Genomic DNA, 18,229 nt, shown 5'->3' on the forward strand with positions numbered 1-18,229 from the left:
AGCTGGAAGATAAGAGAACATTGCCTTCAGAATCCCGAGTAAAAAAAAATTTTTTTGCAATCTAAAATAACTATCAAGTCAAACTCTCAAATCAAGTATATGACAGGAGAATAGAGACATTCTAGTAAATTCTAAAAAATATATTCCTCTGTACCCTTTCTCAAAAATATACTGAATTTATTTCCCACCAAAACAACGGAATGTACCTAGAAAGATAAAAAATACAGCAATCCAAGGACAGGAGAGAGAAGCAGGAAGAATTATTGGGATGAAAGTGAAGGCAAGTCCAAGGACAACAGCTGTACACCAGATGTAGAATACAACCAGACTAGTTTACAGCAGAAAGACGGAGGTACTCATTTGGACATTTTCAGGACCTCCCCCCGCCAAAAAAAAAATTGAGAGAATGTCTAATTTTTTTTACCATATTGTGAGATTTAAATTTCACTCAGAGTTTGGGGTTGAACTATATTGATAGATAGATCTACAGAAAACTAAGCAAATACAAAAACAAGGTTATTTTTTATATCAGATCCAACAAAAGGCTGTATAAGAGAGGAAATATCCTTACATAACTACATGATTCAGTAAGAAATAGTATTTACACAGTTACAATAGTGTATATATTTAATATTGATTTCACTATATATAAATTGGTGACTATCCCATATTAGAAGGGGGGAAGGCTAAGTGTAAATATTTGAGGTGGTGTGAAAGCATTTGATCTTATCTTCCATAGAATAAAGTTAATAGATAACCGCCCAGACTGTTGATTTTAACCATCAAACAAATAGCAATATAAATGTGTTACTTAGAAATTTCGGGATATAGGCCAAAAGAAATAAAAGTGGTTGCCTCTATGGAGTAGTCAGACAAGTCAGGAACTGCTGGGGAAGCGGGTTTTTTAGGTCTTATAATATTTTTTAAGTCTTATTTGACTTTTAAGACTATGTACATGTGTTACTCTGATTCTCAAAAAGCGAAATATGACTCTCTTTGCCATCATAATCCAACAGTTTCTATAATGTTTGATTACATCACTCAGAAGGACAAGCATCAAGAGGTTTGGATACAAACAACAGATTCTTGGCAATGAACCACATAAGCGGAAGAAGAGCTATGAGGGCTTGCTCGAAGAAGCCTACCGGCTGTGTGCATTCAGCAAGCCAAGGGCACTGGGTCGGTCATTCTTTTACAGGAGTACAGAGCGCTGGTTAATCTAGCAAATCATTTAAACTGAGGTCAGTTAAAAGAGCTTCTACTGTAATGAATCCCGATAATAAAGGAGATGAAATACAACAGCCTCAATCCATCCACTTTGGCTACCCTGTCATTTTCCCATGGGTTAGATGGAAGAAATTTCACAAGGAGTGGAACTCAAGATCATCCTTCTCAGGGTCACTCAATTTGCCCTGAAATATTAACCCTCTTGAGGGAAATCTGCAAATGAGGATAAATTAGAGACCTTTTGAAGGGCAGGATATCTTATACATCCTTTGGCTTAATCCACAAAATGAGTTGGAAAGGTGGCAAAAGAGATAACAAAGTAAAATCTGCCTTTTCCACCATGATGGACCTGATTTAATTTCAGTAGCTACATTTATTCCACGGTTGCCTCCTTGTCCTTTGCATTTGGGGTGAGGATACATGTAAGTATGTCAAGAGAAAACAAAATGGGACTTGGGACTCAGCCTCCTATATCCATGCTTAGTAGGCTTGTCGCACATCTCCTGATCTCAACGTCACCGTCTTACCATCAATGAAACCTTGCAGTTTTGAGAATTTTGGATTGCTAATGGATTGCTAATTATTAAAAGAATTAAAGATATACAGCTACCTTTTCAACAAATCAGTCAACTGCTGATCCCTTTGCTGTGCTATTTGGGCAACAATCCGCAGAAATGTCGCCCAGGAAGGGAAATCTGTCTCTTGGTCTTTCACTTGGACTCAATTCTGGAGGACCTATGAAGAGGAGATTCACCTCCTTTTCCCTCATTTGCTGAGCCCACGGGGTTGCGACAGCCCTTCCTGATAAGAAATTGGCAAATTTCCTTTACAGCGGAAATTAGGAGAGGCAAGGCAGAAATTGGCTTTTAGCAAGGGCAGAGTCATTAAATGATTTTACTTTTCTATATGTAGATTCAGCTAGGAAGGGCCATTTGGATCTTCTTGAAAGGTCACTCCTCATGCAAATCTACTCAAAATAAGTATTCTCTTTATTCAGAAGCCTTTAGGCTACTTTCTTCTTTGGCATGAGTAAGCACAGAGTGTAATTCAGGTTCAGCCACATAAGCATCTTCTTGGTTGAGTCCATGAACGGCTCATTTGGCCACCCCTCACTCAGTGGCCACTTCACTAATGTGTAAGCCCCAGCGTTAGCCATTAGCCAGGCTTTGACCTTGCCACAAATCTGTCGGTATTTGGTATCTTGTTTTTGGTGGGACTGAACTGTTCATCGTAGACAGGAAAACCTGATTTTTTTTTCAACCATCATTATTTGAACACAAGAGAAGCCTGTTAGAGTTGCTCTCCTCCTCTTACTTCAGACCACCTTATTTTGCATGTTGTAAGACACAGATCAACAACAGGGTAATTTGCATTCACACTTCTTACAGAGAGCCATTAGAATCACCTCGTATACACTGGATGTCCCCTAAGCTTATTCTTAACCTCCTCCACAACTCCTGCCTTCCCAGCAATGTTTTGGAGCTACTGCTGAGCTTCATTACCTAATGGGGAAGCCTACTGAATTCCTAAATGTTTTTCTAACTGGAATCCACATCTACTCAAGCCTTAAGTAAGGGGCCCCAGAGAGGTACCTCAGTGTCAGAGCTGTTGCCATTCAGAGCCTCCATGTTTGGGTCCCTCCAGTCTTCTGAGAGTGAAGGGATGTAATTGTCTGTCAGAGCATCCCAAACCCTGTAAACAAAGAGAAGCTCTCATTAGCACACATCTGTGGCCTGGCCCCGCCTGGAGGAAGGAAGAGCTGGGCCAGGGGAGGAGAGAGGCTTCTGTGTGTGCCAGGCTGAGATCATCTGCCTTCCAGCATGCAAGAGCAAAGCAGCTTAAAAACTGAATTAGGAGCACTATCTGGAGAGAAAGAGCCAAGAGAATGGAGCCCAGCCAGGGGCTTCGGCATGAAAGGTGTTTGCTTAAGAGAGGAGGGATTTCTCACCATTGAGATACAAATGGTAGAGTCCAATCAAACCACCTCTGGCAAAAAATTAATTGCCCCTGAAAATAAATCTGCCCCTCAACCAAATAGTTCCTGTCTCATGAACCTAAGAAATGCCCATGTTTCCCTTCCGTTCCTATGGGCAAAGAAGATTGAGAAAGAGGAAGATCATGAGATAGATAGATAGATAGATAGATAGATAGATAGATAGATAGATAGATACAGATGGATATGGGGCAGATTTTCTGGCTGAATCTCATTAAGATCAGGGCCATCCTAGAGTTTAGATGCATTTCAATTCAGAGGCCTGCAATCCAAATGGGTCAAGAATTAATTACTTGGCCTCTAATGTAGCTAAGGGGGATATATCAATGCTGTTAATGCTTACTTATTAGCCAAAATGTTCTAGCAAGCCCACGGGTAGCATAATTCCCCCCTTCTACCAATGCAGAGTATGAGTGTGCCCCGTTTCCATCATGGACACTCTAAGGCAAATATATGAAAGGAACCAATCAGTACACCTCTAACAACTGGTCTTTAGTGAGGAAAGATGGGGCTCTCTTTATTACATGTCTTTTTAGAATTCCAATATGTACATTATAAGAAACACTTTTCTACAATTCGTGTCATTTAATTCACTTAGGAAGGTTTCTTTGAGGGGGAAAAAAAAGGAAGAAGTTAGGGGAAATTACCTAAAGTCACAAACTCTCACACACAGAAAAATAAACACATGAGTTAACACTGAGAGATTAATATAAATCAGTAAACCAAGCTCCTAAAATAATGCCATCCATGGCAGCCATGGCACTTGAGTTGATATTAGCTAATGATAAATGAGGGCTCTAAGCAATCTCCCTCAGGTGCCTACACATGTCAAACCTGAGTGATATCTACGAAAACAAGGTATAAGGATGTACATTTTATTTAGATAGACTGATATAAAGAAATGGCCATTTAAAAATAAGCAGCCAAGGACACCTGGGTGGCTCAGTGGTTGAGCATCTGCCTTCAGCTCAGGGCATGATCCCAGGGTTCTGGGATCAAGTCCCAGAGCCCGATGTGGGCTGCTCCACAGGGAGCCTGCTTCTGCCTCTGCCTATGTGTCTGTGTCTCTCATGAATAAATAAATTAAATAATTTTTTAAAAACCACGCAGCTAAGTGTCCATATGGATCAAATTCAAAAGATGACAAAATATGGGTTAAGATGCTGAAAAGGTTAAGTGCAGGATGGACAAGAGCACAGGCACTTGAAATCTGGAGAGGCGAGTGCTCTTAATATACGTAAAATCCAGAATGACATACGATTTATGGGCACAGAGGCAAAGAGGTATTCCTAGGGCACAAGGTATACAATCGGTCATGAAGCAAACTGAAGGAACTCAAGAAAACAAGCTCATAGCCATTATTGGGGTGATCCGCTTATTCGTTATTTTCCTACAATTACAAGAAAGCACTTTGAGAAGACTCATCAAGTGTTCATTAGACATCCATTGAGCAGGATTTCAGCGTCTGCTTCTTAAACATGGGTGATAATCCAATCTCCATCAGGCACCATTAGAGCTTCATTAATCCAGCCTAATGCTAACAATGCAAGTCTCAGTAGCATTCTAAAGCCAAGAGGCAAATATGATTTGCTGTCTCCAAGACAAAATTCCAAGCACCACACCCACCAGGAAGGCCAGCTATTCATTCGACTCCTCCTTGCATCGTTTGTGGTACACTCTCTGCTGCAAGAATCAACAACAAGTGTGCGGGCACTGGCCTTCAGGTTTGTCCCTGCAACAAGTGCCTGGAAAAACGAGATTCAGCAAAGCCCAAAATAGGCAGGAGCCTTTTGTGTCTCTCTCAGTCTGGACAGAAGCTTGGGACCTTTAACGAACTGCACACTTGCCAATGACCTTGAGACTGTGTGCATCCTTAAAACGACAACTGGGGACCCTGTCAAATCATGTAGGGCAAGAGTGGCAGCTTTTCTCTTGTGAGCCTTTACCCGACATACTGCGGCTTTCATCTTCTTATTCTAGATTTTTAGTGATGATTCCCATACACCCTCGTCTCCTTGGGGTTTCAAACCATCCTCATTCTTTCCTGCTTTGTCCAAATTTTCTTCTTCTTTTCTAAAGTACTCTTTGCCCCTTTGAGGTTCATAAACAACCTTTAAGTCTCCTTGGGGTTTCAAGCCATCCTCATTCTTTCCTGCTTTGTCCAAATTTTCTTCTTCTTTTCTAAAGTACTCTTTGCCCCTTTGAGGTTCATAAACAACCTTTAAGATGGAGCAACTCTCAGCTCTCTGTAATGGCTTGCATACCCTATCCTCCCACACGTATTCAGTGCCCACGTAACAGTAACAACACTAGCAGCCATCACTTAATGGGCACTGACTAGAAGGCAGCTACTCTTCTAGACCTTCGTGTGGATCAATTCACTCTCTCCTCACAACTTTATAAGGCAGGTCCTAAGGAGGAAAAAAAAAAAAAAACTGAACCAGAGAAGTCAGTTAACTTGTCTAAGTTCACCCAGCCAGTAATGACAGAGGTGGGATTTGAATCCAGGCCACACGGCTACAGAGCCTACATTCCCAACCACGTAATTCTTCCAATGCTTTATCATTTTATGATTGGTACTGGCACGGGCATCAGAATAATATTCCAAGTTCCCAATCACAAGCTTGAACAGCAGTTCAGAAACCAGCTCTGCGTGAACGGTCTCTAACTACATTATCCTCGGACACGGTGCTTTCATGAGTCTACAAAGGGAGGAATGGCAGGGGCAGCGGGGTGCGTGACTGCTTCCTGTCTGGCTCTCCTGCCCCAGCGAAGGTTAAATGGAAGGCAGGGCCCTGGCGGCAGGCCGCAGCCACAGGAGGGAAGAGCCAGTGGTGGGAGGGCAAAACACAAAGCTTTCTGTGAGGAAGAGAAGGGAAGGCCTTTCCTCCCCGGAGAGGCCATCTATCCTACCACAGGCAGGAACCTTGGGGAGGAATCTGTTCCCTCTTCGGGGCGCCCTGAGGTGGACCGTGGAATTCCACCTCCCTGAGAAGCCCCTGCTGCTTACTTTTATCTGGGGGAAGGGAGACTCTGAATGTCAACTCCTTGATTTTGTCATCAAAGGGCCAAGATTAAACAGGTTGCCTCCATTCCTGTCATGATGCTGCCATGGCACTGGCAATTCCCCGTAATGACAGAAAAGGCTCTTGGTGTGTGTGCCTCACGGCCTGGGCTCAGGTGCCCGTGGAACTGGCTAAACTATCTTTCCCTATATAACACCAGGGACTTGGAAAAGGAGGCCAGCAAGGGGGGAACAGACTGCACAGGACGGGGTGGGAGAAACCCCATATACAAAGATCTGGGTCTACTGGCAACACGGCCATCAGGGCTCTGTGAATTCTGACACACACACACACACACACACACCCCTCTGGGTACCTATTCTTGACACTAAGGCAGACAACTAGCCTAAAGGGCTTATTAGAATTCCAATCTGATAACATCTCCCTAAACACCCTCTCGGCTGGCTACTGCCCTTGTCCAGTGTTTTGCGTCCAATCAAACCGACAGCCACATTCTGCTGTGTGTTCACATGAGTGTGCTTTCACAGTTAATACTTAGGAGTTATTATTAGTACAGATGGCTTTGGACAACTTTTTAGATTCTTTCAAGGACTTAAACAGAATCAATAATACCTCTGCCCTCTGGGGAAACTGAACCTCTGAGAAGAGAAATAACTTTGCTGAAAATCAGTTACTTTGGCTTTCTCTGTCCTGAGTATTTGGTATTTACTTGTCTTCACCTTCAAGTCTGGCTGACTACGAGGTTATTTGTTTACTGTATGGACTTTATTTTATTTTAAATTTTTATTTCTTTAAGTAAACTCTACATCCAGCGTGGGGCTCGAACTCACAGACCAATACTCGCATGCTCTTCTGGCTGAGCCAGATAGGAGCCTCCCTGTGTGGACTTTATTTTTTACACCTTTAACCCAATAGTTTATCTGAAGAACAGGAAAAAGTGATTGTTCTCGCATGTTTGGCTGGTGTGTCCAGGGTGCCTATAAGAGGGCCAGCTGCAGCCCCAGTGAGGCAAGCAATGGGCTGAGGACCATCCATTCCCCTTTCACTTATAACCAAAAAAAAAAAGGATGATCACACATATGCAAAGAATAGATTCTGGAAGTTTCTAAACTTAAAACTAGGAAGTAGCTATTCAAATTTGACTCTCCCGTAATTCCCAAAACTTCCATGCCCTGACATGGAGTTAAGTTGACATCTCAGCCAATTCCCTATTAGCAAATAGTTCCACGTGAGAATGAAAGAAATCCAAACTTTAAAGGGAATTACTGCGATCGCTTTATGACTTGTGCTATCTTTAAGGAGGTTTGAGATTTTCACAGCTTTTTGTTTTATGGTTCCATTATCTAGCTCTAACCCAACCAAAACACGGTCAATCCGTTTGTGGATGAAATACCCATCCCAATACCAAACCTAAGCAAGTTTATTACAAGCTATGCTCAAGAGACTCATAACCAGATTAGATAGTAAATTACCTTTTTGCTTCATCATAATTTTATAATTGAGGAATCTGGATAGGTATCTATAGGCACAATGTACAATTTAACTCTGATTTTTATTTTAAGTTGAAAAGATTGGGCAGCCCTGGTGGCTTAGCGGTTTAGTGCCGCCTTCAGCCCAGGGCGTGATCCTGGGGACCTGGGATCGAGTCCCACGTCGGGCTCCCTGCAGGGAGCTTGCTTCTCCCTCTGCCTGTGTCTCTGTCCCTCTCTCTCTCTCTCTCTGTCTCTCATGAATAAATAAATAAAATCTTTTTTAAAAAAAAGTTGGAAAGGTCTAGATGCACTGGTTAGAAAGCGCAGTGTTAATTTCTCTACTCCTGGCTTCGTCCCTCTACACTACCCCCAAATTGTACTTTATCTCTAAGGAACTATTCAACCTTTGGTCTTTTAGCTGAGGCAGTCAATGAGGCAGGCAAGTCAGAAAAATCAGGGTGAGCAGACCAATAACCCCATGTGACGGTAATTAACATTGAGTGGCCTCTGCTAATGCGCTAGAAGAGAGTAAGAACCTGCTCACTGGGCCTTCATCCTTAATGAGGCGCAGGGTAGGGAGGGTTAGATAAGGGAAGAAATGATTTGTTGGAAGCAAAAGGAATGGGACGCATCTTAAAATGTCATTTTCAGAGCACAGCCTGGGTGAGGTAAGGAATTAGGTTCTTTCCAAGTCCTTAGCCTCGCTTCATCAGGATTGAGCTCTGGAGGTTTCAAAGATGAGGACCCACGCAGTCGACTGAGTTAAGTGACTAGCCCAAGGTCACACAGTGAGTTAGCAAAGAGTATGAAAATTATAATTCATAGTCTTTGTATTTCTAGTTCATTGCACCAGGCAGTGGGGAAAAAAAAAAAAAAACCCTGTATAATGAAGCCCCAGAGCCATTCTTTTGAGACTTAAAGTAGTCGAACAAATCATAACAGGCTCTGAATTTAAGAAGAATCAGCTTGAAACTTAAAATTGAATTAAAACACCGAGCCCACAGTTACAGTACTGGTCACCAGAGTAAAAATGTTCTCTCTGGTCATGACTGCAGGCCAACATTAATTAAAAAGGAGAGAAGGAAATGGTGTGGCTCTGGGAATGCATTACCTTCACCTACAAGGCCAGCTATTAGTGCTCACCCAATTCCTTTGACATTCAGTATTTCATTCAAAAAATATTACTTTGATTCCTTACGACACACCAAGCCCTGTATTAGGCACGGGGATATAATGGTGCGTGAGACAGACAGGGAGGTCCTGTACACTCACAGGCTCATCCAGTAACCAGCTACCTCTCACCCAGGTCAGGCTCCCTTGTCCTAGGACATGTCCTTTTACCCCACTTATTTATGGGCAACTCCCCCCGCCCTGCCCCCACTCAAGTTCATAAAAAGAGAAAAGGAAGCCCAGTTGTTCCAAGGTTCCATTACAACTACTTGACATTTCTTGTGTGATGCCTTAAGAACAATCGATGCATATTTTACCTCTACAGGGAATTCAGGCCTATTTTTACTAAGTGCCCAAAGCACCCTTCCTTAATTTATGCACCGAATTATACCCTTCTTTTTTTCTACGATTTTGTTTATTTATTCATGAGAGACACAGAGAGAGAAGCAGAGACATGGGCAGAGGGAGAAGCAAGCTCCCTGCTGGGAGCCTGATGAGGGCCTTGATCCCATGATCCCGGGATCACGACCTAAGCCCAAGGCAGACGCTCAACCACTGAGCCACCCAGCGGTCCCCCTCTTTTTCTTTTTCTAGTCACTCCTCAAACAGCGCTTTACTCAAAGCCCTTTTCTTGACTCATGTGAAGACCCCAGAAGGTGGCTGGTGAGCGACACAGGAAATCCGCATACTCAAAACCCATGTCACCTAATTACCACCCTTTATTGTGCCCAAGGTAATTCCCTGGGCTCTCAGTTCACTTTGCATGCTTTCTTATTTGGACATATCTTAACATTTATAGATGACTTTGGAGTCCTGAGGGGGGGTTGTAAGCAGGTGATTTTCACAATTCTGCTGTTTCTTGAAGCAAATTATTCAGGTGACAAGATTCCTCTGTCACAGTTAATTACTTTTTTTCCCCCATGGTCCTTATTTCTAATACCTGGGTGGATTACTACTGATATAAAAAAAAAACTGAGGGCAGCCCGGGTGGCTCAGCGGTTTAGCGCCACCTTCAGCCCAGGGTGGGATCCTGGGGACCTGAGATCTGAGTCCCACATCCGGCTCCCTGCAGGGAGCCTGCTTCTCTCTTTGCCTGTGTCTCTGCCTCTCTCTCTCTCTCTCTCTCTCTCTCCCTCTGTCTCTCACGAATAAATAAATAAAATCTTTAAAAAAATAAAAAATAAAAATAAAGTTAAGTGTCTGCCTTTGGCTCAGGTCATGATCTTGGGGTTCTAGGTTTGAACCCCTCATCGGGCTCCCTGCTCAGTAGGGAGTCTGCTTCTCCCTCTCCCTCTACCTCTCCCCACTGATTGTGGGCTCCCCCCACTCTCTCAAGTAAATAAAATCTTAAAAAAAAAAAAAAAAGAATACTGAAGACAGACACTAAAATGGATCATGCTCCTAAAATTCCATTTCATATCTAAGAAAACCTATATTCTAAAAATCTGTCATTCTTTTAAGGTTTTAATTTTAGGAAGTTCTACAGGTCGCTGTAAAGGAACACAGCAGAATAATGTCAGCAATTACCAGGACCCTGCCCCACTACAGAAAAAGGTAAGTGATGGGCTGTGAACCCACAGACAAAAACCAGTTCTACGTCAAGGAGCCCCAGTCTACGGGCTTGTGTCTGAAGCAACAGAGGGCAATTAAGACTTCTTACTCCTCATCCTGCAGGGTCTCCTCCTCCTCTTGGATCTGGAACTGGTTCTTCACGGGAGCTAGGGTCTCCGTCTTGGCATTGTAGTTCCGAAAGCAGACATTGAGCTTCTCATCAAATTCATTCACGAGGTCCTCCATGGACTTGAAGCTGATTATTTCAGAAGAAAAATTCTCAAGCTCAGAGAGGGAGGGGTCCTCTAGATGGTGGGGCGATGAGCCATAGAAACTCGGCGGTTTCTCCTCCTGGCCCTCTGAGCAGCAGGGCCGAAGATCCTCAAACTCTTCATCCAAACTCACCAGTGGGGCCTCCATTCTTGCACAGCAATGGGACAATTGCCACTTTCAGGATTCGTTTACCTAGGAGAAAAAAACAAGGTGACGTGAGCTTGGACTGGGCTACTGCGCCAGCTCTGCCGAGGAACCATCGCCATGTATCCCACGACTCTATCCCTCTGAAAACGAAGATTCTAACTTCCCAGGTACCCATTGCTGCCGCACTTCCTCACTATCGTACATGCGAGGCTTTCAAATGGTGTCATCAGTGTGAAGAACCTACGTGGAGTAAACTTTGAAGACGTACCAGCTTCTGGTTCCCTGCTCCAAAAGACAGAGTGGTTAAGTATGTAGCTCTGGGACCAGCCTGCCCAGGTTTGCACCCTGGTCCCACCCCTACCGGTTGCAGCCTCATGAGTGACTTAATTCTCTGTGCTTCCTTTTATTTTTCTCAAGACAGAAATAATCATCTTAAAGCAACTGTCTTAAGGTTAAAAGAGTAAACTCGTGTAAGTGCTTAGAACAGTGTCTGGAAGATAGTAAACATCGTTGTCCCATATGTTCTCTATTTATTATTGTTGTTGTTATTATTATTACCATAGGTCCACATTATTATTATTATTATTATTATTATTACCACCATAGGTCCACCTCCTTAACCATATGCTCTGAAAACCAGAAGTCTTTCATAACCTATTTGGTGGCAAAACCTGACCTGACCTCGCTTGGCAACCAAACCTGATCTACGTGAATATAAAGTTGCTTATGGTTTTAATTTATCCCATTTAGTGTGTTTTTGCTGCAGAAATATTACTTTTTTTTTTAATTATGGTGATTGCTGCCCCAGTCCCCAGGAGATGTTATGCAGAATGCACACTCTATTACTGGCTTCTAAAATGCCTGGCCCCAAGGCTTTTGGATAGGGATTCACAGACCTGGATATTACTACTCTCATCAACAAATAATAGACTAAGATACAGAGCTTATGTCTAAGGCTAGAGGACTGGACCAAACGATTGGTTATCCTGAAGGAGAGAGGATAAGGCCACGAGCTCCAAGGTCAGCCTCCAAAACCATCTCGGGCACTGCATGCTGGAAAGCTGCACACTCAGGCCTGCTTTCCTTTCCACATCTCCGGGTCCTCCTCATACACTGCCTTCGACTGTGGTTTATCCAACTGTGTGGCTATTCAAGCCCTTCCCCAATTTTAATTTAAATTCCTCGAGGGCACAGAAGTCCCCTGGAAATCATGCATGGCTCCGAGCATACACTGCTCTGCGGCTAAGGCAATCAATCAATGTGCACTCACTGAAAAATGATCATCTGTCCCCCACATACAGTTTCTCATTTGTTTTTTAAATTTATTTGAGAAAGAGAGAGCACACAGAGGAGAGTGAGAGCTGAGCAGGGAGCCCCATGTGGGTCTCAATTCCAGGGCCCTGGGATCATGACCTGAACCAAAGGCAGATGCTTAATCGACTGAGCCACACAGGTACCCCCAGTTTCTCATCTTCAATTTTAGACAGCGCAGCATTATTATCTACCTTTCTCTATATACTCAACGTTCTTCCCTGTAACATGGAAAGGTAACCAAACTTTTTTCTTCTCTCTGCATGAGTAGTGATCCAGTTAGATGCTGAAATTGGAACTACCAGCTGAGGAGAACCAGACAGGCATTAAAAACCATGGGTTTTGCCCGGCAAGTACCAGTCTCCATCTCTGCCTATAAAACTTAAACTCTAAATAAGTGAGGCAAAGTTCATGCCAGGCAAGGACCTGGCTACCTCTTACTGGGATTATACTAGGTTTAAGCCAATTACCGTCGCATCACGTCAAAACATATTCTACATATTTACAGTTTGCAAAGGCCACATGATAAGATGTAAAGATAAAGAGATATATAAAAACAGTATGATATCTTAGAAAGAACATATGCTCAAGAGCCAAACAGACCTGCCAAAGTGTAGCTAAGTGACAAGCATCCCAGTCCTGATTTTCCGATCTGTTAAAATATGAAGATGTTGGTGTACAGCTAACAGCTTTGGAAGTTAATTTTAATAACTTATTAACTTAGTTAATCTTAATTATACAAATCTATATTAATAATGCATTTTATTTAATTCACTATATCCAAAAGATTGCATTCCAACATGTAATCTACATTTTAAAATATTAGTGAAACATTTTACATTCTTTTTTCATGCCATGTCTTTGAAATCCAGTGTATTTTCACTGTACATTTCCATTTGGACTAGCCACAGGTGGCTTGTGGCTACCATATTGGACAACACAGCTATAAAGCAATACACAACTAACTGCCAGTCAAGAATTCATCATCTAGGGTCTACAGACCCCTAAAAGGGCTCTTTAAATATAACTATATTTTGTGTACTTAAAAATATTTTGAAGGGGATGCCTGGGTGGCTCAACGGTTAAAGCATCTGCCTTCGGTTCAGGGTGTGATCCTGGAGTCCTGGGATCGAGTCCCACATCAGGCTCCCTGCAGGGAGCCTGCTTCTCCCTCTGCCTGTGTCTCTGCCTCTCTCTCTCTCTCTCTCTCTGTGTCTCTCATGAATAAATAAATAAAATCTTAAAAAAAAAAAAAACATATTTGAACGAGGGATGCCTGGGTGACTCAGCGGTTGAGCACCTGCCTTCAGCTCAGGGCCTGATCCCACGGTCCTGGGATGGAGTCCCACATCAGGCTCCTCACAGGGAGGAGCTTCTCCCTCTGTCTATGTCTCTGGCTTTCTCTCTGTGTCTCTCATGAATAAATAAAATCTTTAAAAAAAAAAAAAAAAAACATATTTGAAGGAGAACACCATAGGCTCTACTTTGCCAAATGGGCCAAAGCACAAAAAAGATTGAGAATCCGTGAGTGCCAAAGTAAGTTGAGAAAAGATCGCAGAGCACAATAGGGAGCAAGGAAGGCTTTACAGATGAAGGATTTGTGTGGACTAGAGCTGGAATCTGTGATAGCTAAGAGTCTGGACTCCAGGAGAGTCTGGACTCCAGGTTCTCATGCTGATCCTATCCCTTCCTAGCTGTGAGACTTCCATCAAATTATCAGCCTCTGATAGATTTGTGCCTAGGGGACACCTGAGTGGCTTAGTGGTTGAGCATCTGCCTTTGGCTGCCTTTGGATCAGGATCCTGGGATCGAGTCCTGCATCGGGCTCCCCACAGGGAGCCTGCTTTTCCCTCTATGTCTCTGCCTCTCTCTGTGTGTCTCTCATGAATAAATAAAATCTTTTTAAAAAGTCTGTGCCTCAGTCTCCTCATCCATAAAAGGAGGTTTAAAATAATATTTAGGGGTACTTGGGTGGCTCTGTCGGTTAAGCGTGGTTTGGGCCCAGGTCATGATCTCAGGGTCATGAAATGGAGCCCCACATCGGGTTCCACGTTCGTGGGGAGTTTGCTTAAGATTCTCTCTCTCCCTTTCCCTTTGCCCCTCCCCTTGCTCATGCCCTCTCTCTCTCTCTCTCTCAAATAAATAAACAAATCCCTAAAAAAATAAAATAGTACTTAACTTGAAGGTTATTTTGTAGAGTAATGAAGATAATCTTTGAAAGTGCTAAGCACAATGTATGGCATATGTGATGTCCAATAAATGATCAAATGGGAGAACTATCGCCAAGTAAATTTTATTACCTTTTTTTCAATATATTTGGTCAAAACTTCTTGGAACACTGGCCCCATTTCAGAAAGACATGAAAGCTAACCAGCTGATGTTCCAGATACTTACACTCCCTTTGGATGTATACTCTTCTCTAAGAGAGAAGAGGGAGCCGGAATGAGTAAACTAGCAATGGCACAATCTATACTATTAACCAGCAACAAGAGGGTAATCCGACCAGAATCTAAGACAAAGATTGAGTTTTGGGTGTGGGCAACAGGAAGATTATGCTGAAAGCACCTATCCTCAGCCCAGGCAGCCTCCAGAGAAAATGAATTCACCTAGACAATTATAAAAAAAAGAACTGGATATCACAGCTCTAGAGTTCAGAAACGTGGTCATCAGAACAATCCATAATGTAGCCTGTTTTCTTTTCATCAGCTCACTACCCAGAAGCCAAGAAGCTCTGCATGAATGGCCACCTGGAGAGGAAACAAAACCAGAAAGCCTGCTCTGGAAATTGGAAGTCACTCAACACCCAAACTGAGCCAGGTATTTATAGAAAGACCCCGGGCTGTGGCAGAGGCCATGAGAGCTTGGCTCCGGGAGGGGTCTCTGGGTTGGCGCTGGCAGCCCTTCCTGAACCGGTGCCCCTTCTGTCCTTTCTGTAGCTCACTTTCTTTTTGCTCTTCTCTCTTGGTGGGGCGCCTTTGCACTCCCACAGAAACGTCCCACTCTTGCAGCCTGGCAAGCTCACCCCTAGTCTTCATTCACAGCTCATCCCGGAGGCCTTCTCCCTGAAAAGCTAGGGTTAATACAATTCATAGCTTATCCTCTTTTCTCTACACTTCCAAAATCAATGTGAAAAAAAAAAAAATGCAGGAAGAATGGCAGAAAAAGGGAACCACAGAAGGGTCACCTTGTCTTTTTTTCTCTTTATCCTAGAACAAGCTACAGGGCTATAGTTTATGTCCTATAATCTATTCCGTTTATTTTGGCTCCCAATAGGTGGTGTAATTTGGAAAAGAAAAGACGGCTCCGAGCTTAACAGAGACCCAGTAGGAAACACATGAGCCTCTCCCTTGCAGCATCATGATGCAGCTTGGGGCCGCAGTAACAAATTTTCACTCCCTGCTTTGCGGAGCTGAGCGGAGCGGGAGCCGGGAGCCGTGGAGACTTCAGGGCCTCCCCGCCGCTGGGCCTCTGCACCTCCTAGGAGGCCCCGGTCCATCTCCCCCTTCGTCCTATTACCTGCCCCGCAGTTCAGCTGATTGCCATCCTCACCCGCCTCACCCCTGAAATCTGCCCTGCTGGAGCCACGCAGCTGTCCCACCGCTACTCAGCAAAACCGGTCCGTAGAGACGATCGTGCCAGCTTCCCATTTTCACAGAAACGGAGTGTCTGCTTGCAAAGAAGTCAGCAACCCTGAGCGGTGCCGCTTCCCCCTCCCTCCTCCCGCGGCTCCGCTCACCCTCCTTGCACATCGCCCTCCCCGCCGCCCCGCCCCGGGGCCGTGGGGGGAGAGGAAGGCTTCTCCCGGCTGCACAATGGCCGGCGGCCGCACGCACACCCCGCGGGCCTCGGCCAAACGGCAGCGGGACGCGGGAGCGGCGGGGAGCTCCGCGGGGGTCGAGCGGCGAGAGGGCGGGCGGGGGTGGCGCGGCCGCGCGGGGGCTCCGTCGCGCCCCGCGCCCCGCGGCCCACCCGAGGGCAGCGCCCGCGCCCCGCCCGCCCCGCCCCGCCCCCGCCCGCGTCCTCCCTCCGACCTGCTCGGTGGTGAGACAATCGCTCCCGCGGCGTGCGCGGCGGCTGCCAGCGGTTCTGACACTGCAGGAATGCACGGTCCCGGGGACCGGCCCGGCACCCCGCCGAGGGGCGCGCGCGGGAGCGGGCTCCGGCTCCGGGGGCACAGGTGACCCCGCGGCGCTGGAGAGCGGCCGGGCAGGCGGCGGTCCTGGCAGGAGGCGCAGACCCACTGCCCCACACCAGCCGGCAGCGTTCCCGGTGCCCCGGCCCCCGGCCCCCGGCCCCCGGCCCCCAGCGCTCCCTCCGCTCTCCCTCTCTTACACACACACACTCGCACGCACACGCACGCCAGGCCTGGCTGGGGGGCCGAGGCTCTGATCTGATGATGCTGGAAGCGCCCGTCCTCCCAGGCTCCCGGCCCGGGCGCCGCGCTCCCGCGAAGGGCTGGGCAGCAGGGCGACCGCCGCGGGGCTCTCGGCGTCCGAGTCCAGCTTGGGACGGGCTGGGGTGCGGGGCGGCGGCGCCCCTGGACCCGCCGGCGGAGAAGCCCGGACGCCGGGCCTCCCTCACCCCCCCCCGTGCAACCCCCACCCGCGGCAGTGGGTCGGTCGGGCTAAGGTCGCCCCCGCGACGGCACCTGTGCGGGTCCTGGCGGAGGGAGGCGGGTCGCGGGGCTCAGCGGGACACCCCCATCCAGGGCCGCGGGGAGCGGCCGGAGCAGAGCGCGGCGGCGGCGGCGGCGGCGGCGGCAGCGGCGAGCCAGCGAGCGCTCCCCCCGCAGCTCGGCCGGCGCCCGGCTCGGCGCCCCTCCTCCACCCGCCCCCTCCGCCCCCTCCCCGCGCTCGCGCCCGGGGCCTCGGGGGCGCGCCCGCGCTCCGGCAGCCGCCCGCAGGCACGCGCAGGCCCGACGTCATCGACTCGTTAGCATTCAGAGCCTTCCAGGCGGCATGTGGCCTGCCTTTATTAATATTTATGAATTACTATTTCTCCCCCCTCTAACATTGGACTTTCGGCTTCCCTCATGAATATGCAGAAGCCCCAAGATGTGTGCGCGCAGGAACCCCCAAGCCGGCTGCCTCCCAGCGCCTGGCACTGCAGATTCCCCCTGAAAACCCGGGCAGGGGGCCGAGTGCATGGGCAGGCGGATGCCCCCAAACACACCAAGGCTCCCTTGGACTGTTGGGGCTCCGACTCATTCTACTATACTGGAGACCGAGGTGGGCAAGCGGAGCAGCGCCTCCCAGCCCAAACCCGGTTCAGACCTCGAGCCAACAGGGATACATGCGTTCACCGCCCAAAGATGCAGGAGGAGAGCTCGATCCGGGCTGATTAAGCTGAGTAAGGTTTCTGGCACAGGTAACAGAGGATGCTTCACCGGGGGATATAAGGAAGGACCCTGGGGTATTATGAAAATTTCCTCCTCATTCATTTATCTTGTCCTCTATGCATGTCTGTGCTTCTAGATGCTGCCAATACAAAATCTAATAATTCATGAAAGCCGGTAACTAAGAACGCAAGACCTTCAGGTATCAATGAAAGGCACCTGAAGAGCATGTCTGCTTGGAGAACCCAAAATACTTTCATCAAGTTAGAGATAAGTCGGGGCAGCCCAGGTGGCTCAGTGGTTTAGCGCTGCCTTCGGCCCAGATTGTGACACTAGAGACCTGAGATCGAGTCCCACATTGGGCTTCCTGCATGGAGCCTGCTTCTCCCTCTGCCTGTGTCTCAGCCTCTCTTTATCTCTGTGTCTCTCATGAATAAATAAATAATAATCTTTTTTTAAAAAGTTAGAGATAAGTCAGATAACTGGCGGAAGCATGGTGAAGCTGAGAGCTTCTGCTGAAAGCAGCAGGGAGCCCTTTTTTTGCTCATTTATGCATTTATTCCACAGACACTGGAATTATGAGACAAAGGTGGAGCAAGTGAATAAGGTCCCATCCAGATGCTAGGCAGAGTTGATCACTTTGCCCTTCAGGTGGCATCAACCAGATTGAGTGGAAAAGAAAGAGGTTGTTAAAAGGTCTGAGTCAGAGCGCCTGAGTGGCTCA

General features: G+C 46.5%; 1 protein-coding gene across 6 annotated transcripts in view; it reads right to left on the minus strand.

The window, feature by feature from the left end:
• The window catches only part of FEZ1 (fasciculation and elongation protein zeta 1), a 43,761-nt gene extending 26,783 nt beyond the window's left edge, over positions 1-16,978 (minus strand). For 3 of the 6 annotated variants that reach the window (XM_077894064.1, XM_077894063.1, XM_077894058.1), the window contains exons 1-3: positions 16,819-16,978; positions 10,549-10,904; positions 2,820-2,919 (exon numbers count right to left, since the gene is read on the minus strand). In XM_077894064.1, the coding sequence (XP_077750190.1) occupies positions 2,820-2,919; positions 10,549-10,859 (411 nt within the window). In that variant the 5' untranslated portion in view covers positions 10,860-10,904; positions 16,819-16,978. Of the gene's footprint in view, positions 1-2,819; positions 2,920-10,548; positions 10,905-15,686; positions 15,876-16,818 lie in introns of those variants that run through there. The other 3 variants (XM_077894059.1, XM_077894062.1, XM_077894060.1) reach the window with 3 other exon arrangements.
• Between the last annotated feature and the right edge of the window lie 1,251 nt (positions 16,979-18,229).

Source organism: Canis aureus, chromosome 3 (genome assembly GCF_053574225.1).
Source record: "Canis aureus isolate CA01 chromosome 3, VMU_Caureus_v.1.0, whole genome shotgun sequence".
In the NCBI taxonomy this organism is placed as follows: domain Eukaryota; kingdom Metazoa; phylum Chordata; class Mammalia; order Carnivora; family Canidae; genus Canis; species Canis aureus.